Source organism: Betta splendens, chromosome 3, assembly GCF_900634795.4.
Source record: "Betta splendens chromosome 3, fBetSpl5.4, whole genome shotgun sequence".
NCBI lineage: Eukaryota > Metazoa > Chordata > Actinopteri > Anabantiformes > Osphronemidae > Betta > Betta splendens.
The window spans coordinates 14,560,775-14,587,227 of NC_040883.2; the positions used below are offsets into that span (position 1 = coordinate 14,560,775).

General features: G+C 51.3%; 3 protein-coding genes and 1 long non-coding RNA gene across 13 annotated transcripts in view; 3 read left to right on the forward strand and 1 right to left on the reverse strand.

Annotated features, from left to right (window-relative positions):
- Positions 1 to 1,544: 1,544 nt before the first annotated feature.
- Positions 1,545 to 9,106, forward strand: crispld2 (cysteine-rich secretory protein LCCL domain containing 2). Of its 2 annotated transcripts, none has more exons than XM_029145169.3 (15): positions 1,545 to 1,700; positions 2,667 to 2,987; positions 3,587 to 3,705; positions 4,215 to 4,347; positions 5,162 to 5,277; positions 5,572 to 5,672; positions 5,750 to 5,914; positions 5,991 to 6,051; positions 6,140 to 6,206; positions 6,288 to 6,418; positions 6,509 to 6,552; positions 6,632 to 6,704; positions 6,787 to 6,862; positions 6,978 to 7,108; positions 8,106 to 9,106. In XM_029145169.3, exons 2-15 carry the CDS (start codon positions 2,736 to 2,738, stop codon positions 8,155 to 8,157), a joined length of 1,521 nt encoding a protein of 506 aa, XP_029001002.1. In that variant the 5' UTR covers positions 1,545 to 1,700; positions 2,667 to 2,735; the 3' UTR covers positions 8,158 to 9,106. The 2 variants fall into 2 exon arrangements, with proteins under 2 accessions (XP_029001002.1, XP_055363355.1); XM_055507380.1 differs by lacking the exon at positions 1,545 to 1,700 and adding an exon at positions 1,727 to 2,441.
- Positions 9,107 to 13,580: 4,474 nt separating this feature from the next.
- Positions 13,581 to 19,596, reverse strand: hnf4b (hepatic nuclear factor 4, beta). 4 transcript variants are annotated; one of them, XM_055507495.1, is made up of 10 exons: positions 19,461 to 19,596; positions 18,970 to 19,138; positions 18,764 to 18,858; positions 17,731 to 17,849; positions 17,497 to 17,646; positions 17,330 to 17,417; positions 17,075 to 17,221; positions 16,746 to 17,003; positions 16,522 to 16,593; positions 13,581 to 15,754 (listed from the first exon to the last, which is right to left on the reverse strand). In XM_055507495.1, the coding sequence occupies exons 1-10, from the start codon at positions 19,564 to 19,566 to the stop codon at positions 15,717 to 15,719; spliced, it is 1,242 nt and encodes a 413-aa protein (XP_055363470.1). In that variant the 5' UTR covers positions 19,567 to 19,596; the 3' UTR covers positions 13,581 to 15,716. The 4 variants fall into 4 exon arrangements, with proteins under 4 accessions (XP_055363470.1, XP_055363469.1, XP_029000905.1 ...); XM_055507494.1 differs by having other exon boundaries at positions 13,582 to 15,754; positions 16,522 to 16,611; XM_029145072.3 differs by lacking the exon at positions 13,581 to 15,754 and adding an exon at positions 15,762 to 16,408.
- On the forward strand, positions 19,550 to 22,221 carry LOC129603906 (uncharacterized). Its single transcript, XR_008694252.1, has 3 exons — positions 19,550 to 19,687; positions 20,070 to 20,216; positions 20,292 to 22,221. It is a non-coding gene; the product is annotated as an uncharacterized LOC129603906 (long non-coding RNA).
- Positions 22,222 to 22,829: 608 nt separating this feature from the next.
- zfhx3b (zinc finger homeobox 3b) overlaps positions 22,830 to 26,453 on the forward strand; it is a 273,921-nt gene continuing 270,297 nt past the window's right edge. For all 6 annotated transcript variants that reach the window (XM_055507483.1, XM_055507488.1, XM_055507484.1 and 3 more), the window contains exons 1-2: positions 22,830 to 22,956; positions 25,196 to 25,290. The gene's annotated coding sequence lies outside the window, so the exon portion shown is untranslated. The remainder of the gene's footprint in view (positions 22,957 to 25,195; positions 25,291 to 26,453) is intronic.

The following is a 26,453-nucleotide window of genomic DNA, read 5'->3' on the forward strand; positions in this document are numbered from 1 at the left end:
TAAATTTGGGGGTTCTCTCTGAACCTTTAAATAAAACCAGGGCCTCATTTAATATATGCTAATTATATAATGCTTAAATTTGTTTCGTGTGTGTGTGTAGGGTTTTAATTTAGTCACCAAAGTGAAATGTGTTGGAGCTGAACTCCAGTTTTCGTAGAACGACACCATCTGTTGAGTAACTACTTGGGTTTTTTAGGAAATGCTGTTATTCTGTTACTTGGACCGTTTCACCAAACTCTATCTGTGCTTGCAAGTGTCACTGCAATCTAAGAGAGTGGGTCTGATTGGTCCATCTGCCCTTTGGCCTAAAACTGGCAGCGCACTCGTAAACACAGAGTTTGCTTCAGCTCGGTTGCGTTCTTGTAAATGTCTGAGAAGACGCTCGTGCTGGACTAAGTTGTGAGCTGCTTGGCTGCAGGCACTGGATAGAACCCGTTTCGCTGCAGACTTGTTCCTGTCTCGGCCAACTCACCTCTCTGTGTCCTCTCTGTGTCCTCTCTGACTCCGGTTAAGTTTGAATCCTAATAAGTCCTCAACACGAATAACAAATCAACAACTCGGCATGAAAAGTTGGAAATTTTCGAGAATTGGTTCAGATCTGAAACATCTGGATTGAGGTCCTGACCTTGTGGCCCACCGCAAAGACCAGAGATAAGGGTGATGCTGGGAATAGGAAGCAATGGTGCACAGCTGGGATGCTCACATCAACTCTGCATTAGCGTCACACTGATCGCTGAGCATTCATTTATTAGAGCTGTTTCTGCTGCAAAGGTCCATTTGCCTTCATCCATTGAGGGGTTTTGATATCACATCTGTATGTGGCTCCTATTAACCATAAAGAAAAACTAGGGTCCGACCTGTCAGTGATCCTGTAGAGTGAAAGACTAAGCAGATCTGCGTAATTCTGCTTTGTTTTTTAATGACTGGGGTGATTTATGCGTCTTGGTCGATGCTGCCAGAGAATGAATAATAATTCTGAGAAGAAGCTCTGGTCCCCTCGGAAGCTTAAACCATCTAGACTCCCGATATGTGGATTCTGTTTGTCACAAACAGCTTCTGGAAAATGAAAACTAAGGGCGGAAAACATCCAGTGTCTCATGCTGCGTTTGAGGTGCGAGATTTATTTGCCTATTCATTTATGATCAGGACCCGAGAACAAGTAAAGGTCTGGTGGCTTTTTTTTTGTATTAGAGGTTCAGTGTCACTTTGATCATTTCCAGGTGACTTGAATGAACAGAAGTATTTCTCTCTGGAGTATTTCGGCCTCACTGTGAAGTAAGTGACAGGTTGCAGTTGCACATCCGAGCAACAGTGTTTCGGGGGGAAATTACATCCGATACACGATTATAGTTGAGCTGCGGCGCAAACACGACGCAGAGACGCTGATCTGGCCGCTGACTCGCCGATTTACCATCCGCCTCTGCTCCCGACATCAGGCCGCTGGTCCAAGAACACAACCTACTTGAGTGGGCTGGCGAGAGAGGAGGGGGGGGAGGGGGGGGGCAGCGGTTTCTCCCCCTCCGCTCCTGAGGGGTCTCCTTCTCTATATAAGGCGCTCCGAGCTGCTCGGGAGATCCACGGCTCCCGCGCGCGCCAGGAACACGCACGGCCAAGCAGCGGCTCCTCTCACGCGGGAATAAGACATCTGCGGCGCGCACCAGAGAATACACGAGCGACCGGAGAAGCGCAGGAAACCGGAGGTGAGCTCCACGTCACCGGGCACGGTTCAAGTTTACTGTCACATTTTACAATCGCGTGTAAATCAGTTGCAAAAACAAAAACTGTGCACATGGTCGGCTTTAGTTGCCATGTTGCGCAACTCGAGTCAATTTATTGCCATTTCAATTTTCACTATTAGTAAAAGACAGCACTAAAATGAGGGGATTTTAATGTAACTTGCCTTTGGGTTTTTAATTTAAGAGGTGAGTTTTATTCTGAAAGGTTCCCTGCATGAAAAACGAGCGTGCGTTCAACAGAAGAGCTTTAAAGCACCTAGACGGTGTGCGTGTTGTGTTTACGTTCAGTCTCATGGGGAGGTAGTGAGGAGGTCAGTCTCGCTTCGGTTCCCATAGGCTCGCACATGTGCCCCCCCCCCCCTGTCTGTCACTCTGGTATAAAATTTGTGAATGCCATGAAAATATCCCAGAGGCAGGAGCTGGTGGCGGCTGGGCGTGAGGAGGGGGCACGCGGAGAGGAGAGGAGACGGGCGCGGTGCCTGCGCCGCCGGCCCAGACCTGGCTCTGCCCGTGGACTCGGGGCTGGTGCCAGACCTCAGGCGGAGGGAAGGAGGTGCAGGGATTCGGGGGCCGGAGCAACGGGTGCACGCTGCAGCGCGCCGCGGCCTGTTTTCCTGTGTGACCGAGCGACGTCTTCCTCCTCTAAGGGTTTGCGCCTGCGATACGTGCCTCGGCCTGAGCCTTGGACGCGTCTCCAGACGCAGGGTCAGTCGGAGACCGTTGCCCTGGATGTGTCAGGAATGCAGCGTTTGGCTCAAAGGCAGCTCGGCAGAGGGGTTAGAAAGTATTAGAAAGAGACTAAATCTGTGCTTCAGTTGATGGTGATGTCCAAGCGAATGATTAAGGCTGTAGAACAGCAGTTCACTGCTTGGTTGACTGTGGTACTGTATCATTTACTGAATGTAGGTCTGACATGTTTCCTTCCTGCAGGTCGTGTCTGACTTGGACTCAGCCTGCACATAATATCCGGCGACTCCCCCGATTCTGCCAAGTGTCAGCATGACCTGGCTCCACCTTATCTCGCTGCTGGCGCTGAGCGTCTGGGACTCGGCCTCCCTCTCCCTGCCGGACTCCGAGCGGCTCCGGCAGCTGCTGAGCCGCTACCAGGAGGGAGCGGACCTGAACGGCACCAACACGGCCGGCGGCAGGGCCCGGCGGGCCATCCTCTGGTCCGACCGGGAGGAGATCCTCCAGCTGCACAACAAGCTGAGGGGCAGCGTGTACCCCACGGCCGCCGACATGGAGCACATGGTGAGGGCGCTTTCACAATCACAGGGCACTTAAACACTCAGAACAGTCGCACAAAGGGCCCGGTTTGAGCGCGTCAGCGGCGCCGAGCTCTCAGATCGGGCCGCTAATAAGAGCTCAGGCATTTATTGCGCCGAGAAAAGTGGTGCCGCTGCAGTAAAAGCCTTCCCTCTCAGCTGGAAACACGCCGTCAGGATGCTGAGCTGCTGCCAGCCTGCTGCGCGGCTCTGTTGCGGCGAGGGTAATAATGCTGACTCTGTCCTACCTGCGGGGGAGGGGAGGGAGGGAGGTCTGGACCGCGAGGACGCAGTGGAGAGCCAGGGGACGACGTGGCACCTCGGCGGGCGGAGCGGGGGGCGAGGAGGGCATTGTTGAGACTCAGAAGCTCACCGGGTTTAGACGTGAGAGGGAGGCGCCGGTGGCCTGTGCACCTCTGGAGTGCGGCTGCGGCTCCGGCCCACATTCCAGGAAACAGACCCAGCGTGTGTTTGAGCCGGTGCCGGGCTGCTCGCGCCGCGCAGCGACCACCAAGCGGCTGGAAAGTTACTGAGGCCGCGTTGTCCTCGCCCCCCGTCAGTCCCTGTCTGGTTTCATGTGTGCAGGTGTGGGACGACGAGCTGGAGCGGTCCGCCACCCACTGGGCCGAGCAGTGCCACTGGGATCACGGACCCGCGGACCTGCTCATGTCCATTGGGCAGAACCTGGCAGTTCACATGGGAAGGTGAGATCCAAAGCTCGGTGTGCGTTGGAGGCGGATGCTGCCCTCGTAGCCTGCTCACTGTGAGGATGATGAGCGGGGGAGACACCCGACACAAAGTCCTCTGTGTGCAGCCGTCGCAGCAGGTGCTCATCCAGGAATGTGCCCCCGTTCTCACAGCCCCCCCCCACCTCCCTCCTTCCCTTTTCTTCCTGTGCCAACAAACCCCGGAGCAGAGTCCTCTCTCCACTTAGAAGCTCCTCAATACCGTAAAAAGAGATGTTTACAACAAGAGATACAGCCGCTTTGTTTAGTCCGAGGAGTCGTGTTTAGATCCGCTGTGACGCTCGACGCGGAGCGGAGACTGATGCTCTGTGTCCGCCTGAGGCCTGAGGAGAGGGGCACGAGCAGGGAGCCTCTGTCAAGTCCGGCCAAAGCACCTGGCAGCTCCCTCACACGTTTCCCTTTTTGCCCTTTGACTGTGAGCTTACTGTTTATCTGTGTGTGTGTGTGTGTGTGTGTGTTCCCCACAGACACCGCTCTCCTGCCTACCACGTCCAGGCCTGGTACGATGAGGTCAAGGACTACACCTACCCCTACCCCAGCGAGTGCAACCCCTGGTGTCCGGAGCGCTGCTCCGGGCCCATGTGCACCCACTACACCCAGGTCAGTTTAGCTCCGTGTAGCTGTTAGCACACGACAACACGCGGATGAGCAGTAAGTAGGTAAAAACAGACGCATGACCCAGAATGGACGCGCTGCTGCTGGGAGCGACACCCGGACTCCTCCCTGAAACCCGATCGCTGCCATCTGGTAGTCGTTTCCAGAAGACGTCCCTCGCTGCCTGACCTGGATTCCTCTGAGGATGTTGCACGGAGCGGACGCGCCTGAGCGTCAGCCTCCTGTTTATTATTTTCTGCAAACGTCAGCGCGCGTCTGAGGCGTGGCCGTCTTTGACTAGCGCAGCAGACCAACGTGAATCCCTGGAGCGGCACCGAGGGCGCACGGGGCCGACGGCGCTGACTCACTGCTCCCAGTGGCCTGCACCGGGCGGAGGGCGGGCATTCCTGAGGACGGGAGCGCACGTGGTTCAGGAGTTGTGGAGAAACCTGCTGCGTTGCCTTCACTGTCCGACTGTACGTCACGTAATCCGCGCCGCCGCCGCTGCAGCAGCTCGCAGCGCGTCGGAGGACTTCATCCGAGAGCAGCCATTGAAAGCTTCCACACGAGGGTCACGTAGTCTCGCAAAGGGCAAACTGGGTTCACGTGACGCGCATCTGTCTGGGGGCAGAATAACAGACCGTGTACCCCAGGGCGTCCCGGAGGCCCCATTAGCGGCGGTCGCTTCCTCTGGGATGACGGATTGGGCCGCCCGCTGGGAGAAACGAGGAGCGGGGAATGTTGGCGCCGAGCCCGGCGGCTCGTTCCCACTCGCTCCTTCCCGGTAACGACCACCATTCTCTCATTTCCCCCTTCACAGCTGGTGTGGGCAACCACCAACCGCGTGGGCTGCGCCGTGCACGTGTGTCCGGCGATGGACGTGTGGGGGGACGTGTGGGAGAACGCCGTTTACCTGGTGTGCAACTACTCCCCCAAGTAAGGCCATGCACACCTCCGCTCCCCGGACGCTTGTTCGCATTCTTCCCCCTTAAAGAGCTGACAGACGCCCGCCAGCGTTAATATAGACCCACTGCAAGTATGCAGTGGGTCTACAGGGGCCGTACAGGGGCCGTTAAAATTCCTCCAGATGTCAAAAGAGAAATATAATTATGAAGCACGTGGAAAGAAAAATAAGAGGGGGTGGGTGCTTTTTGTAGAGAGGGTTGCTTTGGTTTGTGTCTGATGAGTCTCAGCCGTGTGGATTCCCAGCTGCCTGTCGTGCTTCCACAGGGGCAACTGGATCGGAGTGGCTCCGTACCAGCACGGACGCCCCTGCTCCCAGTGTCCTCCCAGCTACGGAGGAGGCTGCAGGAATAACCTGTGCTACAAAGGTAAAAAGCGTTTCCCACAAGACGCTTGGTTCGAGCCCGCCACCGGCATCCACCCCCGTGTGTTGAACCACCCGCAGACTCCCAGCGCTCGGAGACCGAGGACATGAACGAGGTGGAGAAGCCGCAGGTCCCGCTGCCGCCGCGCACCACCGCCCGGCCCAGACCCAAACCCTCGGCGCCGAAGAGGCCGGCGCCCAAGGCCGCTCCACGCGCGTCCAAGACGCCCTCCAGCACCTTCCTAGGTGGCTAGTTTGTACGAGATGACCTCAAACGCCTCGTTCCCGTGCGTCCTTCTTTAACGTCACCGTTTGCTTGCAGTTCAGAACGTCAAGTGTGAAACCAGGCTGAGAGACAAGTGCAAAGGAACGACGTGCAACAGGTGGGCGCTCGGATCGATCTGCAGCACCTCACTCGCGCTCTCATCTGCACGAACTCACGTCTGCTCCCGTTCTGTGTCTGGGCTTCAGGTACAACTGTCCCGCGAACTGCCTGAACAAGAAAGGCAACGTCTGGGGAACCATCTATTACGACGTGGTGAGTGAGAACTCGGCCGCGCACGGAGGGAAACGCTGACTCGACATTCACGCGTGCTTGTGCTCCTTTTCCGCGTGGCAGCAATCCAGCATCTGCCGCGCGGCCATTCACTCCGGCGCCATCGACAACAGCGGCGGAACCGTGGACGTCACCCGAGTGGACAAGTCTCCGTTCTTCGTCAAGGCCACGAAGAACGGCGTGGAGTCCTCCAGGTACTCGTCCCGCGCCGGCCCCGGTTCCTCCGCATTGTGACGTAAGAGGAAGTATTTGTTTCTCAATTCAAAAACGGATGTGTTTTGCAGTAAATACAAACCAGGCAACGCCTTTGTGGTGCAAAGAACGGAAGGTGAGTGACGTTCTGTCGGACATTGTGGACTGTGACTCGTCTGGACCCTGGACGTGACTCGTCTCTCTCTCTCTGACAGAAGTAACTGCTGACTGCTACACCACGGTGGCTGAAATCTGCCCCTTCAAAAAGCCGTATTCCCACTGTCCAAGGTGCCGCCCCACCAGAACCAGTCGACTCCAGGGTGAATTCGCATGAATCTAATGCATATCTGCTGCTCTGTTGGTTGCACAGGGTCCTCTGTCCCTCCGACTGCAAGAGTCAGCCGTCCTACTGGTCGCCTGTGATTGGAAACAGCGTCTACGCCGATGTGAGTGCTGCGTGAGCTCCTGCAAAGTGCACGGTCGCTGTGGAAAGACGCGAGTCTCAACCAGGGTTGTGTTGTTCTGCTGGAAGACGCCGTCTTATTAAACCTTTCTTCACAGGGCTCCAGCATTTGCAAAGCCGCCATTCATGCAGGGGTGATGAGTGCCGACGGGGGTCTGGTGGACGTGCTGCCTTTGGACAAGAGAAAGAGCTACGTTGGAGTCCTGAAAAATGGCATCCAGTCCGAAAGGTACCGCCCCACCGTAGCTACGCTAGCAATAGCCCGCGTAAAAAACGAGACGGGCCGTGTTCTGCAGAGTTCCGTCTGCAGCCGGTCGTTTGTTTGACAGCCGTGACACTGCCAGGAATCCGTGGCTGTAACGCGTAAGGGGGGGGGGGTCTGCTACGGTCACCAGAAACACATGTGGGTCCAGTTTATTGAGGCTGAGCACGGTTTATTGGGACACACGGGCCAATGTAGAATCACAGTATGTTTAATCGACAGTTTGACCACTGAAGTGAAACCATGAGCCGCGAGTCCATTTGTCAGAGGAACCTGAACTGGGCCCGGTGTTCCTCCTCCCCAAACCCAGCTCTGATTGATGTCACCTGCGGGGGGGGGGGCTTCCCCGCCGTTCCTCACGCCGCTCGGGGACGGAGCCCCTGCGGTCGGAGCTGCTGGCGTGTGGGCTCGTAAGAGTAATGGTGTGGTCTGGTGTGTGCGGGCCACACGCCGGGATCGCTGCTTACTTTACCCAGGCATTCCAATTGAGCGTGCAAAGTGCTGAGCGGCCAGAAACCACCCGAGCCCTGGTTCTGTGGAAGCGGCCCGCCGAGCCGCTGCCGGCCCCGTTGGGCCGGCGGGAGAGGAGGTCATCCGGCTGGGAGGGAGCGTTCGTGCCACGTACCGGCACCAGTTTGGATTGGACTCTAATCACGGCGTATCCAATTACCCGAGGGTGGAAACGCCGTCGGCCACTGCTTTCCTGCGCGGGCAGTTTTCTGCCATGCGATACCAGCCGCTACGGCCTATCGCCATTATTGATCATGGCCCCGATTCAAGGTCTCTGGGCTAATTAGGCAATTAGAAGTTCATCAGATGCAACGCGTGTGGTTTCTGGAGAGGCCCGGGTCAGAAACAGTGAGTCATGCTGCGGGCGGGCCCTTCAGGGGCTCTTGTGAATGGATTGGGCTGCCTGTGGTTCTCCACTATGGCCTCATGCTTTCTCCTCACCCTCTGTTCGCAGCAAGAGCACCACAGAGGGAGCCTCCTTCCGCGTCTTCCCCGTGAGGAAGTGAGATTCCATTTCAGAGTCCCGCCAGTGGCTGCGGGTCGGAACCACCAGCTATTGGACCGAAGCGTCTTCCTCTGGGCCCTCGGTAACAGACTCGTGGTCCAGTGTTTTCCCTGTTGAACTCCACATACGGATGTTTTAGGCAAACCTAATCTGTGAACACAGAATCTTACGGTACTTTGAACTGCTGGTGCTGGAAGCTTCGAGTTAAACGTGTTTTATCAAAAGGTTTTATGTTTACATTGCCGATCTTATTCTAAGTATACGTTGGTTTCATTACACAGGAATGTATACCGGTCACACTGTATTTAATCATTTTCCACAGAGTATATGATATTTTGTTTTAGAAATACACATTTACGCCTTCCTCTGCTCACGCGTCTGATTTCCTTCTCTAGAAAAGTGTGAAAACCAATCAAAATCTAAGTGCCGAGCACGAGGACTCACTGTTTGGCCACGACAGGAAACATTGAGGCCCCATTTCCTATTTATTGTTGCTTAGCTTTCATCGTTCAGATCCTAAATTCGCCCCGTCCCACCAGACAGATGAATGTGTCACATGCAGAGGGTTTTTGCCGTGTTTTTAGGTGTGTGCACTGTGCAGCCCTTCCTTCAAATGCACAGTTTACCACCAGTGATGGGACCTGGACGGATGGAAAGTGCCGCCCGTGCTTTTTTTCTACCTGATCCACCAACACACGATGCTTTGTATGAAACGTGTTCCTCCCTGCAGTTTTTCTCTCTATTCAGTTTGTCGCTACGCTATCATCTCTATTTGCGGAAGGTTTTTGAAAAGTGACTGTATGGGAAAATGTAAATAGCCTTTGGAATTATTCTCTCTGCATAAGAGTGTGATTTATGTATGAACTTGGTTGTGTTGTTTTTATACAGGTGTAGAATGGATTCTATATTTTGGCACAATTTGGAAATAAAAATATGTTTTACAAATGCTAGCGCGTGTTTCGCTTTGTGTGAGCCGACGTGGGCCCCGGCCCATCGTGAGGTGAACTCCGAGTCATGCGTTGGGGATAAAACGCAGAGCCGGGCCACCCAGAACCGGTCCGTTACCTTTGGACGAGTCTCGCTGACCATGTTTAGACCCTGGCGCCGCTTCCCGCGGACGCACGCAGTTTAAGCGGCGCAGTAAATTGGAGCGATCGCCTTCGCTCAAGGACAACGCCGCCTGATCCGCCAGTGGGTCTCAGCCGGTGGAAAGAGCGGCGCTGAAACAACACACACTGTTCAGCAGGAATTATACGTCTGCTATCGACAAATAGCCGCTTTGCTAAAAGCTATAATACAAATAGATGAAACGCCGGGTGAACTGACGTAACTCAGCTTCAGCAGCAGCAGATGTTCACTTTCACCTGATCCAGAGTTGGCGCGAGCCTCGCTCCTCCTGCTGATCAACAGCTGCATCTGGCTCCTGCATCGTCGAGGGAGGCCGTTACTCACCGTGTAAATCCCCCTGTTGCTCCGAGAACAGGCTCCGTCCAACCTGGAGCTCCCGCTTCCGCGTGTCCCGTATCCGCCGTGCCGCCGTTGCGTCACAGGGGAGTTTTGCTCGTTTGTAACCTGCACAGGTCATGTACAGGATGACGTTCTTCATCAGCGCCTCCTCATCACCGTCACCGCGTTTCCACAGAAGAGAAGCATGTTATAAACGCAACTGATGACTGAGCTGGCGAGAAAGGGCTTGTGGAAACATCGTTCACATAATCCGCCTCAGACCTACAGGAAGAAACTTGAGCACCGCAGAGGTCATAAGTCCAACTGTCCTGAATTATGTGACGGTTGCGAATGTTTTCTGACCGGAGAAACCGTGCAGTGGCGTAGAAGCTAACATGGATCAGCTTTGAATATAGTTCCACTGGTATTAAACCTTCAGAGACCAAGAGGAGATGCGTCTGTGCTGCTCCGTCGTCATCACAACGTGGCACAATTATTGGAAACGCACCAGGATTTGGCAAAAAACCCTCAAACCAGTGATTTTGGGATTAAACTGCAGACGAGGATCACCCAAGTGTCATAAACGATAAAGGCATCATTTCTCTGAACGTCTGATATTTTTACCCAGCTTTGCAAAGTCACAAAGAATCATGGGCGATGACATGTTCACGGACGCTGCCGAACCGCTGCAGCGATGATGCTGTTAAGTAATGTCCCGTATCCGTCCCTGTTGTTTCCACGGCAGCGACTCCCTGGCTCCGCTCCCCGGGGACCGGGTTTGAACCCGGGCCAGGAAGGAGTCCAGCTCAAGCTCAAACAGCACAGAGGCTGTTTGTCAGAGAAGGCGAGCGGGCGACCAGCGCCGACCCGAGCCGGGTCCGCGTCGGGGACCTCAGAACCCCCACGCCCCCCCCCCCCCCCGTGACGCACTGTTCTGGGAAGCGCGTGATGCAGAGTCATGGCTCAGACGCTCCTACGTCTCACCGGGCCCAGTGAGGAGCTCCATACAGGCAGTGGCTCATGTTTAGTCTGCGTCTGCTTATTTGCGGTGATAAACATGATTGAGATGCGTAGGAATTCCTACACGCTGTAAAATCCTACCCAAAACACACAACACATTGAACCTGAGCCCGTAGAAATGTTTTCTGGGGAGACACCGAACACAGAGAGCAGCGGTTTTTCCACTTTTGCTGCTCCCTCTGACAGACTCATAAATGATGGTGGAGGACCTCATTCTCTCCTCCACAAAACTTTCACCAGAGGCTTCGCTCGACGTTTGGCTGCAGCGCCGTTACATAAACCTGCTGTCGGTGGATCAGTCTAATCGCGCACAGCGCCGCTACCCACGCGCACAGGCCGCGCTTTGTTTCCGGGGGCCGCTCGGACGAGCCGACGCGTCGTCGCGCGCTGCTAATGGCCGGCGGCTCCTTTGATGCCGCGCCTCCTCCGGCCGCTCTTTCAGTCCGGTGAGCACATGAAGCTGATGGTCGGTGGAGGAGTTTCACACGCGGTGGGAGGAGCGAAACGCGGCTGCCGCGATTGTCCGCGGGCGGTGAAGCGCGGAGGGGCCGCAGCCCCGTGATGTGCGGCCGCGGGTCAGAGCCCTCGGCCCGCTCGCTGATGGAGCCGGCCCGGTCGGGCTCGGGCGCAGGTCCGCGGCTGCAGCTGCGTGGACACGGCGCGGTGCCAGCGCCGCGTCAGGGAACGGCTTCTCACGGCGACATCAATCCCCTCAGGCCGCTTTTCCCATGTTGCTGATGGCACTGGGTCCTCGTGCCAAGACAAATGTCAGGCGAGGCTTCGGCTCCTGCTCGCGGCAGCCAGTTTGTTTTACTGAACTCTAGAACCCCCCTCTTCAACCCTCTGATTTGGAGGCGGCACAGGTTCTGGGAAAAGGTTCGGTTCCCAGGGAGAGGTCATGTTGAGATGGGCTTTCTGGACTCGCTGCAGCTCTGAGCGTCACACGCAGCAGAAAAATATCATAGTTTCATTGAAAATCAATTTATTAAGAACCTCTGATTTTATCTCTTTTATCTTTATTTTCGCTCAAAATGTGAAAGACTCCAGAACCAGGCGCGTCGCTCACGTGGCCCAGTCTTCCTTTATAAGGCCGGCTGTGACCTTCCACTCAGGCAGCTGCGATAAACGCACCACGTGTTTGCTTTATTCGGCGCAATTATGCACATTTTTGTACGAACAGCTTTCACGCGGCAGGGTTGTTTCTCTAACTGTGTCTGGACTTCATTTAACGTGACTGTTTCTTGTTAGGAACCGCGTCCAGCGCGTTATCAGCGTAGATAACGCGGGCCAGAAATGTTTCTCTGTTTCCATTCTGTAACTTGTAGCCGCTACATTAATTATGACGGGGGGGGTGGAGGGGTTTAAAATGCTTCTATTTGCGATCAGATTCAGACGAGCGCCAAAAAAGAAAATCCGCTGTCTTGGTCTCTGTGAGAAGCATCAATTATAATTGGGGAGTGGCGGCTCTTTGACGTCGGCTCTAACCAGCCTACTCGCCCGCTGCGGCGTTGTCTGTTTGGGGTGAGCGGGGACGAGATGAGACCGCTGACTGGAGCGGGAAGTCCTCCTGACGCACATCGGCTCCACGCGCGCCAACGGAGGCGCATTCAGCCAAGGCACTTTTCCTGAAACCCTGTCTGAGCGAGCGGCCGCCTCCAGACCGCGGCCGTCGCCGTGGACCCATCCATCAGGCCCACGGCGTCCATCATGTTCCGTCAAACGGACGGCGTCCATCATCGCGCTGCTCCACGCGCTCCTGAAGGAGACGGAGACCCACGTGGCCGCTGTTTACACTCCAGCGCATTTATCCGCATCTTTATTAAAGGGTCTCTGAAGCTGTTGTGTAACATACAAGTGACTGAAATTTACTGCAACGTGTATTTGTTTTTACTTGCTCCGGGTGTTAGGGGCTCTTTCCCGCCAGGAGTAAACCACGTGATGCTGCGGAACCGCCAGAACAAAAGTTACAGCATGTTCAGAAACACGGCGAGAAGTGTGACGCACAAAACTAAGAAGCGGTACCAGGTCCAACCCAAATACAGTAGTTGTAAAAGAAGAATGCGTCGAACCACAAGAAAACACGGCTTTAAAGCCTGAGTGAACATGGCTCGCTTTGACAGGGTGAGCGTCTGGACGGTCGGGGCCCACGTGGAAAAACATCTCGCTGACGTGGAAAGTTTCGCTCCACGGTGGAGACGAAACGTCGCGTCAAACACGCGCAAGCTGCGAAAACGACAGACGATATACAGAAACCGGCGATCCGTCCCAGTCCCGGTCCGCTGACAGAGTCCAGTCGCCCTCACGCGAGCTCCGCACGTGGAACATTGGCCGCTTACACGCCACTCGCGTGACTGGAAACCGATCGGTCCTCAGAAGGACGCGTCAGAACCACGGTGACATGACAGCAAGTCAGTCACACCGTGTCATCTCGAAGGAAGCCCCTGCTGGAAGCCACGCAGGAGGAGACGCAGGCTGTGGCCGTGACGCGACCGTGCTCCGACTTACGGGACTAATTGCGCTGGCAGAACAGCTTGCACACACTAGAATATTCAGCTCCATAAAGACCACGTCTCACGAAGAGAAGATGACAAGTGCCTGTTTCACCATAAGTGGAAAAACCCGGAGTGGAGCGCGTTGTGCTGAGGCTCGGTCCCACCGGAGCGACCGCTCCCCCACGTCACGCCGACCTCCGGTCCGCTGCCAAGATCCACCATCACGGCCCCAAAGTCTCCAGAGTCTCCAGAGTCTGTGTGTGCGTGTGTGTGGGGGGGGGGGGCTGCGGGGATTCTTAGAGAGTATTCACGCAGCGCACCTGTCAGCAAACACAGCTGTTCCACGCGTCCCCACCTCACCCCTCGCTGGCTCGGCCGGTTTACCCAGAATTCCCAGCGGTGGATCTAAAGGTTCTGTGATGCATCTCATTTCAGGAGTATTAACAATTTATTAGGAATAAAAGTAAAACTATAAACGTTCTGGGGCTTTTAAAATCAGTTTTATGAAGGAATTTCACATTGTGTCCATCCAGTGGGACCAGAATCAGGGATTTCTTTCACTACGATCTTTTTTACGCCACAATTTAATGCTTGGATCAAATGGCATCAGGTCCGAGTGCTCGAAGGACACGCACACACTTTTCCATCAGTTCAGAGAACATTACATTTGGTTACTGACCTCCACCATTAGCCTGTTTGTTCACTCTAACACCCACTGATTTACATCACTGGGAGGAGGAGAGATGGAGACGACCACGTTTAAATCCAATGTTTAACCACCAGCATTTGTTTTGCATCAGGACCTGGTCAGTCTAATTAGTCTCTTGTTGAAACTAGAAGTTCTGTGGCACGAGAACATGGAGAGAGATTTATATTTCCCATGTTCCCTGAAGGGACCACACAAGACTCTTGAAGCAAAGAGGGCCTCTCATCAAAGGATGCTCAAGAACTGTATACTGAAGATAAGGTGGCACTGGGTCCATATTGTCTGTGCAGCTTTAGCAAGGACGGCACTTTATACAGAACCCAGCGCTTTCTGAAGCCCGCCTTCGTCCAGACGTCCCAGGTTCTGTCCGTCTCCACCGCTTAAACGCTGATTTATTGGACAGCGCACTTAAGTTCCTGAAAGCGCTTGAAGCCGACGTTGTTTTTGTTCTTGTCCTGGTTAAGTCTACAAGTCTGCAAACAATAAGGACCCATTCCAGTGTTTAATGCACCTTCCCTTTGTTTGGATTTACATTCGGGAGTAAAAAACGGCCACGTGTTCTCTGAACGCAGATGATTTGTTGGAACTGGCGGCAGATCTTATTCCCATCTTCTTGCCAGTCATTCCTTATACTTCAAAAAGCTGGTACTGCTACAGTAACTGTCCCGGCTCAAACGCCTTCATTTGGACTTATTTTTATTTATGAACACTAGAACTTGATTTAAACATGAGCCATAAAGTCATTATGTTGATAGGATTCATAAAAGTTTTAATGTAAGTTCAATCTTACCAATAAAATCAAATCAAAGCAAATAATGTTCCACTTAAAGTTTCCCTTTAAACCGAACGACTCTCGCGTCATGTGATATTTATGGAGCAGTATCACTTCCACAGGGAAATAGGAGATGGAAATTTGGTTTTAAAGCCTCTTACGTGGTGTTTTGAGTCTGAACTAGCGACAAGGTGCGCTGCGCTGCTGTCGCTGAAATACTTTCCACTGTTATTTCGAATCCATGCTTCTCTGTGAGTCTCTGTGACCACAACATGTTGATCTTCTATTTATAACGCGTTTAGAAGGAAATGCTCTGCAAATGTCTGCGCTCATCACTGGCTGCTTGTGATGTCAGGTTCAAAACACAGACAAGTTAGATTGTCATGATTTTTGTCTGCTATTTTTAGAGCTCCTCCAACGTTTCTGTCGTCCTATAATTAAAGAGCAGTGACGCCGCGTCCTCCAGAGGAGCGGAACAAGCAGGAGCGGAGCATTTACACTGTGATCTGTGGAGGTCACAGCTGCTCTGTGATTGGACGAGTGTCACTGACAGCTGAGAGTGCGTCTTTAACAGATCAATAGAGCCCCTGGGACGGAAAGCCACGTCACAGCAGTGTCGCCGTGGAGTCGAAGAGTGGAACCCGAGCTCGACAAGGAGCCACGCTAAGAGCATCATTAATTGTCTGAGTGTGAGCACGAGTGGTGGAAGTGAGAGCGTCCTGTCCTGTGATCTGAGGACGGTCACAGTACAACAAAACAGTCTTCATTTTACAGTAAAGCACCGCTGAGTGCAGACGCACTGGCAGACGTCCGGCCGAGACGTACATTATATTTATTTACACTCGTTCCCTCAAAGTCGTTTCCTGGGGCTGCCCTTTAAATCTCTTCTCTAATTAAGCCCAAATGACACATAAAACCATTGTCTGCTGATTTAAAGGAGCGTAAAGCTGTTCACAGCAGGAGCGGCACACTCTTCCAGCCCCGCGTTTCTCTCCAAGTTTCCTCCCACCACCAGTGAAGGCCTCAGCAGATCCACACGCAGCGCGGCTTCGTGGAGCCCAAACGCGCCGGCGCGACGTGCGCTGACCCGGTCCGCCTTACGCAGTTCTGTGCAGCACACGGTGTCAGGAAAAGGTAAACGTTTCCTCTGGACTTCCACCATCTGTGAAAGGAGCACATCAGCGCTAAGCAGACCTGATGTCTGTGATATACGAGTATTTTCTTTTTTAGGAAAACACCCCTCCAGCTCCTCAGAAGCGAGGATTTCACAGCCAGCGCGCTGTTTAGATTATAGCCACTGTTGTGGATATGGTTGCCAACGGCTTCGGGGGAGAACAAACGACTAATGTTGCTCTGTGTTGTTGTAAAGGTTCGGTAATTATGTGAAAACAAGCAAAGAAGCCAGAAAGAGAAAAGGCTTCATTATACAGGCTGTACATTTTACACTGAGCCATCGCAGCCTCCAGAACCTCTGCGTTCATCTCATCTGGACCTCGTGCCCCCTGTGATCCAGGTGGAAACCATAAAATGAAGACATACTCATGGCCCGTCAACGACCAGCACCGAGGATCCTGAACGAGCCTTTGCCGCCCCCTGCTGGCGAATGTTGGCTACTACACCCACTCTTTAATTTAATGACAGACAAGCAGCTGTTAAGTGTTCGCCGCGGTCAAGTGCGCGTGTACGCTTCCACGTGGTTTCTGCCGTGTCTTTGTCCACGCTGCGGCTCCGTTGACGGGACCAGGTGCCTCTGGCGTGTGCGGGGCATCGCCTCAGTGCCAGTCAGCGTGTGCCGCGGGGAAGCTGTTCGGCAGAGCTGCGTGGGACAGGAAACACCGCGTTTGGCGCACGAACGACCGGAAGCGCTGACGTGCTGAGGACATGCGTGATGACATAAACCCTGTGGCGGCTCGACCCGTGAAGACTTACACGCTGGAACATGAGAAATGACGGAGGTGAAGCTGACAGGGGAGACGCTTTGTTGGTTCTGGAAGCTGTCGCCTGGAGGAAGAGGAGAGACTGGAGCAGAAAGCAGCAGTGAGACGGCCATCATCCATTCATTCATTCATTCATTCATTCATTCATTCATTCATTCATCCATTCATCCATCCATCCGTTCATTCGTTCACGGCGTGGTGAATACCGTCCCCCACCTGCACGCAGCCTCTGCTCCGCAGCGCCCCCCTCCCCCAGCAGCATCTCCTGCAGCAGGCTGTCCACGCGCGCCTCCCCCAGCAGCTGCGCGAGGTGCAGCGTCTCCACCATCTGCCACGCCACGCTCTGCAGCGGCGGCAGGATGAGCAGCAGCTCCCCGAACCGCCCCCGCTGCTCACACGTGGCCTCCTCCAGGAGCAGGTGGGCCTGGAGGCGCAGGTGCCGAACCACCTGTGGACGCTCCAGACCCGGGCAGTCTGCGGGACGAGGCGGGCGGTAAACTGTATGCGGGAAAAAAAACCACACCCACGAGACGAGCTGCTCTGACCTGGAGCGAAGAAGACGATGGTTCTGAGGCAGGCGAACTCCCTGTCGGTGATCTCCAGCTCTCTGAAGGGTTTGACCAGCTCCTCCTGGACCCTGAACGCCACACGGGACACCTCCACGCCTCTGGGCGGGATCACGAAGTTGTTTCCTGCTCCACGCGCAAACACGCGACGAAGTTCAGCCTAATTGTGGTAGATTCGGGGATCATTCGTCACCACTCATTCATTCACTCATTCATTCATTCACTCAGTCCCACCCAGCAGGATGACGCTGTCGTACGGCACGGAGCGTCTCGCCGCCCCCAGGATGAGCTGCTCCGCGGAGTGGGACCGCAGCAGCGTCACCTGCAAACACACGCAGAGATCACGCGGGGCGCCCACCGCCACCGCCACCGCGGGGCGCACGCGCACCGCGCGGCCGTACCCTGTCGTCCACGGAGAGGCTGCAGAACTCCGGGATGTGTTTGGCCCACTCCACCAGCAGGAGGAGTTGGTGCTTCATGGACTCGAACACGTCGCCCACGCGGGCCGTCCTCCTGGCGTCGTCTCCGCTGGGCGACAGCAGCGCCGGGACCTGAGGGCGGCGGAGTTTAAGCAGGAGGGACGCGCGGCTCGTTTAGCGGTGTCATGCACGCGCGCGTCGTCCCGTGGGTGGTACCTGCTGCACGCCGGCCTCCGCCCGCAGCAGCACGCTGATGGACAGGGTGCCCGCCGCCGCCGCCGCCGCCGGGCCCCTGGCTCTGGGGCTGGTGATGCAGTCCCTCTCGTTCTGAACGGCTGGACGGTAGAGAGAGGAAAGAGCCGTCAGGGGCGTTTGTGCGTGTTTTCGATACTTACCTCGGCTGCAAACATGTTTTGAAAGAAAATATTGTGTTTGACTCCACAGGGTCCCTCTGTCCTGCGTGACACTGAAGCTGCTGTTCACAGAGAGACCTCGGTACAAACTAGAAGCCTCCTCATGAAATGAGGAGGCAAAACGAAATTAAAATAAATAATGTGACTATTGTAGATGCTGCTCTGCATCCTGACGGGCCGTTTAATAATAATGCTGATGTTGACAGCTGCCTCATAAATTTGCGTAGATCAAACTCGAAAGGCGAGTGTGGGTGGATGCGTGGGCGCGTGACGGCGCGGAGGAGACGTCGTCGCGTGCTGATGACCTCGCCGCCAGATTCATCAGGAGCGGAGCAGTCTCCGCGGCCTCCGATTGATTCCAGCCCAAAGTCAGACAACGGCACCGCGCGTCGGGGTAATCAGTCATCGGCGCCGTCCCCTCAGCGTCCAATCAGCGCTAATCAACCGGGAGCTCCGTCCCGTCCTGCATCACAATGACTCCGCGGAGCCACTTACAGGTCGAACGTGAAGAGTCCGGCTGCTGCTCGAGGAGTCGTGTGTCTGGCTCAGTTTGCGGGTCATATTACAGCACGTGGGCGACGGGTCCCGGCCTTCACCTCGAGGGCCGCTGAGCAACATCTGTCCAGAAATCCGCAGAGCAAATATTTCCCCGCGCTCCGCCACGTTAATTATTCATGGAGAGAGGACGATCACGTCTCTCTCTCTCTCTCTCTCTCTCTCTCTCTCTCTCTCTCTCTCTGACCCCGAGCTTTGGCTCGTGCGCACCTGGCGCATTAAAAACCCAGCATCTGCAGCAGCTGTGACCTCGTGACACGTGTAACGGGCTCTCCGCTCACCTTCCTTTCTCATTCCAGCCTTGAAGCACTTTTGCAGCCTGCAGTAACGACACTGGTTCCGCTTGTCTTTGTCCACGACGCACTGCCTGTTGAACCTGAAGCAGAGTTCCCTTCACTCAGGCAAACACGGCAGCATGTGACGATCATTGCCGTCCTCGTGCTGTGACGGGTGACGCCTCGTGGACGTGACCCGCGACGGAACTCACCGGCAGTTGTACGCGTGGCTGCTGCGGACGCTCCTGCGGAAGAAGCCCTTGCAGCCGTCGCAGCTGGACGCCCCGTAGTGTTTCCCCGTGGCTCTGTCCGCGCAGATTGAGCAGCGAGTCCTGCACGCGCCCGGCGGAGACGGCGACGAGGCGGCGGCGGCCGACGCGTCTGTCAATCAGAAGGCGCACGCGCCAACTTTTAGCGCACCGATCAAACAGACGGGGCGTGGAGGGGACCGGGGGTCCCCGTGACCTTTTATTTATTTAATGTAACGAGCCCCACGAGCATCAGCTTTGTTAAGAGCAGGCCGACAATAATTCATGACCTCCACCGGCGCAATGAGCCACGCACGTCCACGCTTTTTTCACCCTGTCAACAGTGAGAGCTCTAACGAGGAAAAACGCCTGCTCAGATGGAGTCAATTGGGAGATTAGAGCACATTTGTCTGCGGCTGACGAGCGTTGCAGAGGAAACCAGGCTCCCACCGTACCTGCGGCGCTGCTTCGCAGGGGAATCACCACCATGTCGTTCAGACGCCCGACGTCAGCGCTGCAGCGGCTGCGCTCCAGTCTAAGGATGGTCCCAGTCAGCTTCATGCTGCTTCTTCTCTGTCTCAGGCCTCGCTCTCCCTCCTCTTCCTCCTCTTCCTCCTGGTGTCTGCCGCCGCTCACTGACTTTTGAAATTTGGCCCACTGTCCGTTTGCCCGCTCCTTATCGGTAAAGCATATAAAGGGGAGAGTTCAAACAAACACAACTCACCACGAGGGCCGATAACGGAGAAAACCTGGGACGCGCGTGTTCCGATACACTGTTGATTAGTTAACTTCATTAGGAAAATAAATGTCATCAACAGAGGAGCAATCAATCCGGTCAGAGACCAGCCCAAAGGTTGCGTGCTGGGATGTCTTTTATTGGATTTTTTACGGAAAATTTACATGTGTTCTCTTACGGTGGACAATCAATAAGGCACAAAAGAGTGATAGCATGAACAAACAGGGAGGGAGACTGTCATGGATGGAGCCTGATTAACCTTTGCTTTTAACCTTTTTCTGCATTGGTGACATTTGTTTGAAGCCTCTTGTTTGTCTCCGTTGCATAGACGGAGCGTTTTACGTTATCGACACCGTTGGACTTCACGTCTTTCTTCAACTCAGTAACATGCCGTCGTCTCTCCAGCTCCGGGTGTGCGGTAGTCGGCTCTGTTGCCTCACCGTTGCGTGATCTGTGTGTGTCTGGCGTTCTCCAGGTGTGTGCAGGTGCTTTGGGGTGAAGTATTGACTATAAATTACCTTCAGGTTTGAATGCTTGTTTGCCTCCGTAGTCTGAATATGTGATGGGCTGACGTGTCCAGGCTGCTGGGGGGCAACGCAAGATGCTGGTTTGATTCCAAGGCCGTCCAGGGTGGATCCCACAACACCACCATCACTACCTCCACTGCCTTGATTTCCATATGAGCATTATTAAACAGATGAACGTAGTTTGGGGAGTCTTGTTTACAGAAGTTGGAGGTTTGATAAAATAAAAGACAGGGATAAAGGTGAACATGCCCCCCCCCCTTTTTTTATCAAATTATAACAAATTATATGTCAGACCACATATGAGCTTTTTCAGTGGTGACATCCATCACACTTTGGTATAATGGGATTTCCTGAGTGAGTAGCACTCCTTCTTTCCTTGAATGTCATGCTAGGCCGCAGGTCAGACCTCCCCTGGCTGGGGCTCTCACGCTCCGACTTGGTTTAAATGATTGATAGATTATAAAAATCTCCAAGTCGTAACAGGACTGCAGAATAAGCTCCTCTGCTCTTGGAGATTATATCGGAGGAGGCTTAAGAAGGAACCGTGATGAATTGCAGCAGATGTTTGTGTATGGCATGTGAATTAAGACATTCTAAATGCTAACAGGAGCGTTTGGCTTCAAATATCACAAACTCTTATTTAAATGTGTAATTAAAAACGTCCTGTGATCAAAATAATCACATATTATAACAAACATATTTAGTTTTATTCAGTTGTATGCAAATCTAAATTTACTAGATAAAAATCATTCAGGACAATAGACAGGACAATGCTCTATGTGTCCACTAGGGGGAGACAGAGTACACTACATCCGTCTCAACCTTGGTTCGTTAGGGAACCAAGACTTACAAAGATACCACAGTTTGAGGTCAGTTCCAAGAGACCGCTATACTTATAAACACTTTACAAATTTTCATTCAAATCATTTAATATCCGCATGTGTCCAAATCACCATGTGTGTTTATGCCCATTATGAGCCAACTGATTCCGAGCATTCCCAGTGGTTACAGCATGTGCAAAAGTGCCAGAAATCCTGTTTTCTTCTTTGACTAATTTACATTACATGAGCATCATTATTGCTGTTATGATTATTGCCCACTGCATGCCCAGCACGTGTACCGTAGTGCTACCTAAAGATCACCAGAGATATTGTTTCATTTTCGACATTTTAATGAGGGCCAACGGGGGCAAACCTTGACCTACAATCACATGGTCAGACGTTCTTGGCTGTTTCCCTTCACATTCACTCTTTTAATGCTTTGTAGGTCAGCTAATAAAGGTTTTATGTTATATTCTAATCAGTGTATTTCATAATTTCCACCAACACCTCACAGTATTGCACGCAGTCAACGTTTTTCACTCAGTTATGTCTAACTCTGACTAGGAAGTAAAAATAATTATAGCAAACATACAGTTAAGTTTCACCATTATTGTCTTGAGGATATGTGACATAGTTTTGATTAATTGAAATGCACTGTATTAACTCTAATGGAATGTGCTGATAGACATAATGACTGAGGAACACAACAGAGTTTGAAAAAGGAAAAGGCTTTAGTTCATAAACCAAGCAAACTGTAATAACTTACCACTTTGTACCACCGGCGCTGTCTCTGGACCTGTAGTACTGCCTTCAACCAGTTTCTGGTTTCTGAACAACTCCACATGCGATCCTTCCTCACAATTATTTATACTTTTCCAAAATTACAATAGACATAATCCTACTTGCTTGTCACGTTAAGTGCATGTAGCAGTAAAATTGCAAATGAAAGAATTGAAATATTTTGAAATGTTTGCTACTAATAGTTCAGATAAGAACATTTTCTGTGGCGCTCTCTCCAGGCCCAGCCAGGTGTGATGCATTCTTTCCTATGAAGTTGACTCATATGTCTAGATCTGTAATCTCCACCCGAATATCAACGCTGATAAACTCCGAAAGATTAATATGATGTAGAGTTCATTCAAAAAAAAAAAATGAAAGCACAGATTTTGGATTTTCATTCCAAAAACTGGTGGGAAAGTAAACAAAGCAGCAAAAATTGGTCATAAAAGCATTGCAAGCACATGATTTAGTGGGGCGATAAAGAGCGGAAAGGTGGCCATTCATCACAGAGGCGAGCTCACCAGGAGCGGCCTGTCACAGACACCAGCAGGTCTGGGAGGTTCTGTGAGAAACAACAAGAGAGCAGAGGACGCCTCCACACGCCCCTGCCACCGGTCCGCTGCGACGTCTTTTCCATCTGCACGTTTAGTCTTAGCTGCTCTGCACATCCATTGTCACACAAGTGTTGGAGGGGAGGATGGATGTCGTCAACGGCAAAGTGGAGGAGCGCACCTCACATGGTTTAGAGCTGAAGCAGCAGAGCAAAGGGCGTGACCTTCCTTAAAATAATGGAAACCATCTCATAAAGTTAAACTACAAGCAAAGCATGAACTACACACAGAAAGTACATTTGCTAACCATGTGTATTTTTTATTTTAATTAGTTTTATCCATTTAAACACTGTAAATTACTTCTAATCTGTAAACCACCAAATGACGTCATTTAACTTTATTCTATTGAAGTTAACAAGCAGTGACGTCACTTCCGGTCACTACCTTTAGCTTAATTGATAATTAAACCTAATTACTGGGCAGCAGGAGCGAAAGGGGATGCGCTTACTTTCTTCTGCAAATGTCTTCGAGAAACGGTGAGTGTTGGAGAAGTCCGTGGTTGAGTTTTCCACGCTCTAAACGGGAGTTTACTTTTAAAACGGAGGCTAAGTTTGAAGCTAGCTTGTTTGGCGCTGCAGCGATGAACTCAGTTCTTCGTGACGTTAGGACAAACGTGCATTTTCGTGAATAAATATTGTAGTTTCCCACAGCGTGAGGGCGAATATTGAAATGTCTTTGTCTAATTACCGTTTTAATAAACCACAATTGTTTTTTTTTATTGTGAGTTCAATAAATAAAGAACAGTAAGTCCTTCTTTTTCCTTAGAGGCCGTTTGTTCAGTGAATAACTGAACATTGAATAATTGTTTGAATAATTTGAATAATTTCTTTGAATAATTTCCTGTTAACTGGTTGAAATATTAATTTAATAATTGACCCACACGGCACAACTTTGGGCGTTGTGTGTTGCTCAAAGGCACTCAGGAGTTGACTGACGAACCAGAAACCCTGTAGGTGAACGACTCCTCCACGTGCGCTGTATTTAGGTGGAGTTCTACTCCGTTTATCAGTAACTACAACTGGTTGAAGCTGCTTTCCGCTGGCTTTTGACGGTGACGCTGTTGTAACCTGGCGACTGTGATAGTCGGCGCTATTAAGGCGATTATGCCCTTATGTAAAACCCTTTCATGTCAGGGTCACAGGGTCACCATTGAATGTGTGTGAGTGCTATGTTATTGATTAAGTAAGCTGAGATGTGGCCTGAGCAGAGTATCGTTTGCTCCAGAACCTCCTGTGCCTCCGTCTTTGTCAGATTGAATCTTCGCATGGCCTCAAAGGATGCTTTCATATGCCACCCATCTTTTTAAAGGACTTTTTTGTTATGTAAACAGGAACCTCAACATCCTTTCAAATTGTTGGTGTTAGGGTTTAATCATGCTTTGAAGCCGTCTTTTTAGCATATTTGCAGTGTCAGTGTAGAAAATGTGATTTGATAACTAAGAACTAAAGGAATCTGTATCATTTTTCTTTGGCTTGTTTTTTTTTAAAGTTTTCGAGGTCAGAATGTGTCCACGACTGCGAATAAAAGACAAACATTTAGTGTACTATGAAAAAACCCCCAAAACCTCCCTTTCTTCAAGGTCCAATGTGAACAAGCATTTTAATTAAAACCACTTGTTCCCAAACCTGTACTTAATGTTTCCCATTAGTCATGTTTGAGGGATTTCAGACAGCACCAATGAAAGTCAGAGATTAAATGGCAAATGCAGATGTGTGAACAATGTGGCTTGTTTTATAGCCATCACAGCTGTTTAATAGTTTGCGGAATTTACTAGGATTGACACGGTTGCAAATAAAGATGAGGTTCTTTGGGAAGAGGCAAATCTGAAAGGGTTTTTGGTTGCAGGTCATTTACTGTAACTCGAAGAAGAAAAGTTTTATCCTTTTTATCACATTATTAGTGTTGCCCAGTAACACATAGCTATGAAATCGCTGAAGTAATCTACATTTTTTTCAATAGTGTCTTTATTATAACAGGATATGGCTTTGTATTATTTTACAATGTACACTGAATAAGATCAGAGTTATCCTGACACCAGAGGTACATGTTTGCTCAATAGCACTTTGACTTGATCGACTGGTTAGTTAATTACTTTCACGTGGTTTGCGAGCATGCTAATAATGGCCGCTATCAGGTGTAATATTCTTTAGTTGATTTGTATCCATTGTGAGTTGTTAGTGACCCTTGCTCCCGGGTTAGAACCTCTGTCAGTCATGGCTCTTACAGCTCCTTCCTCAAATGTTCTCAAATGTCTGAGGACAGAAAAAAAGGGCAGACTGGATAGCCTCTGCCCCTTCCTCATTTCCTAGTGCCCTCTCCTCAAATATCATATGCACACATGCTGGACCTGGCAGGGTGTGTGTTTTTGAAAAGGTATGCCTTAATTAGAGTTTACATGACGTGCACCTTAGGGATATTTTAAATATGTACTCCTTATTTAATCTTTTAAAAATCTTTTGTTTTTGAGGTCAGTATTTTTAAAATGCAACAAATAATGAATTGAGATTACAAGAAGTGATGGAAGACCAGTTCTTTTATATACTGCATGTAGTACTGGAGGAAATGAAGGCAGTGATCAGGGATGAGTTTGGCTGTGGGCCCAGTATGATTATTAGGAATGGCTACCGATAACAGTGTACACTGTATAAATAAAATCATGCCATTGACGTTTATAATCAGATCTCTTCTTTCCTCCTCTTACTGCTTGTGCATTAGCGCCCTGTCTGCTCCCCAGCAGATGGTCCGAGGGAAGAAGATGGAGAGGAAAAAAAAAAGAAGATAAATGACTGCGTGCAAGAGTTTCAAAATAGGTATGGTGTTTTTTTTCAAGATCTTGGCATATTTATGGGGCATTACTGTAGGAGGGAGTCATTTTAATGTTTTTGTGCAAAGCACACATTGTTCAGATCAAGCTTACAAAAAGATGAAGGCACAGCCATGTGATTGTGACCTTGCAGCTGAGGGGCCGAGCTCCATGAGGCCAATGGGATTCAGCACTTGTGAGCTCCACACAATTAATAATGGAAGCAGGTTAGGAAAATAAAAGAATATAGAAACATTACTCGTCCTAAAGGGTTGTGTTAAACAGCCTACAGCGTCGCACAATACTGAACTGGAAAGGCATGGTATGAGGCAATTGCTTAGTCTATGAAAACACTTGTGCAGTAAAAGGAGAGAGAACCGACCTTCGTCAGTCATGTGCTCCTGCTATTCCTGCTGGACTCACTAAAGATGTTTTATGCTTCATTGTGAATGTGGTCTGCTATGATCATATTCCACATGCCCGCATCATCATAATTACATTAACATAAATAATATTAACCCTATTCTAAAGTGTATACATAAAAATGCTTTAAGACTTGAAGCTGTTGTGAAGGTTAGATACTTGATGCATCGATCTACTGTAAAACAGTTTAACCTTAAAAAAATATGTCTGTGATTCACAAACAAAGCAATAACCCCATGCAGTTTTTAAAAAGCATTTAAACGCCACAGGTTACTGTTCCACTTTAGACTATAATTCAAATGTCATGTTGAATTATTTTGCCTCTTTTCAAATGATGCCATGTTATACAATATCTGTGTGAATGCTAATATGGGCAGCTAGAGGCCTGCATTCTCCTGACTATAGAAATGCAGCCACTGACTCTTGGGGCTGAGTCAGATGAAAACGTAGCGTGCTTTTACTCTGCTTGGCCAAATGTGAAATAAATAAAAAGAAAGGAAAATGGCTGCTCTCTTGCCTGTACCCTTGGTCCCTTGCTCTTTGTTAAAACCATATCTCTGCTGCTCCATTGCCCCCAGCTACATTAAATCCCATTAAATTCACCTTCATTAAAGCAGTCCTCTCTACTCCTTGCAGCGATCCTGGTGCGGGCCTCTCAAGGACAGAGCAGTAATGAGGGTGGACTGGATTTAACCTTGAAGAGTACAGGTTTTCATTTCCAAATCAATAACTTATGGTTCAAAACTG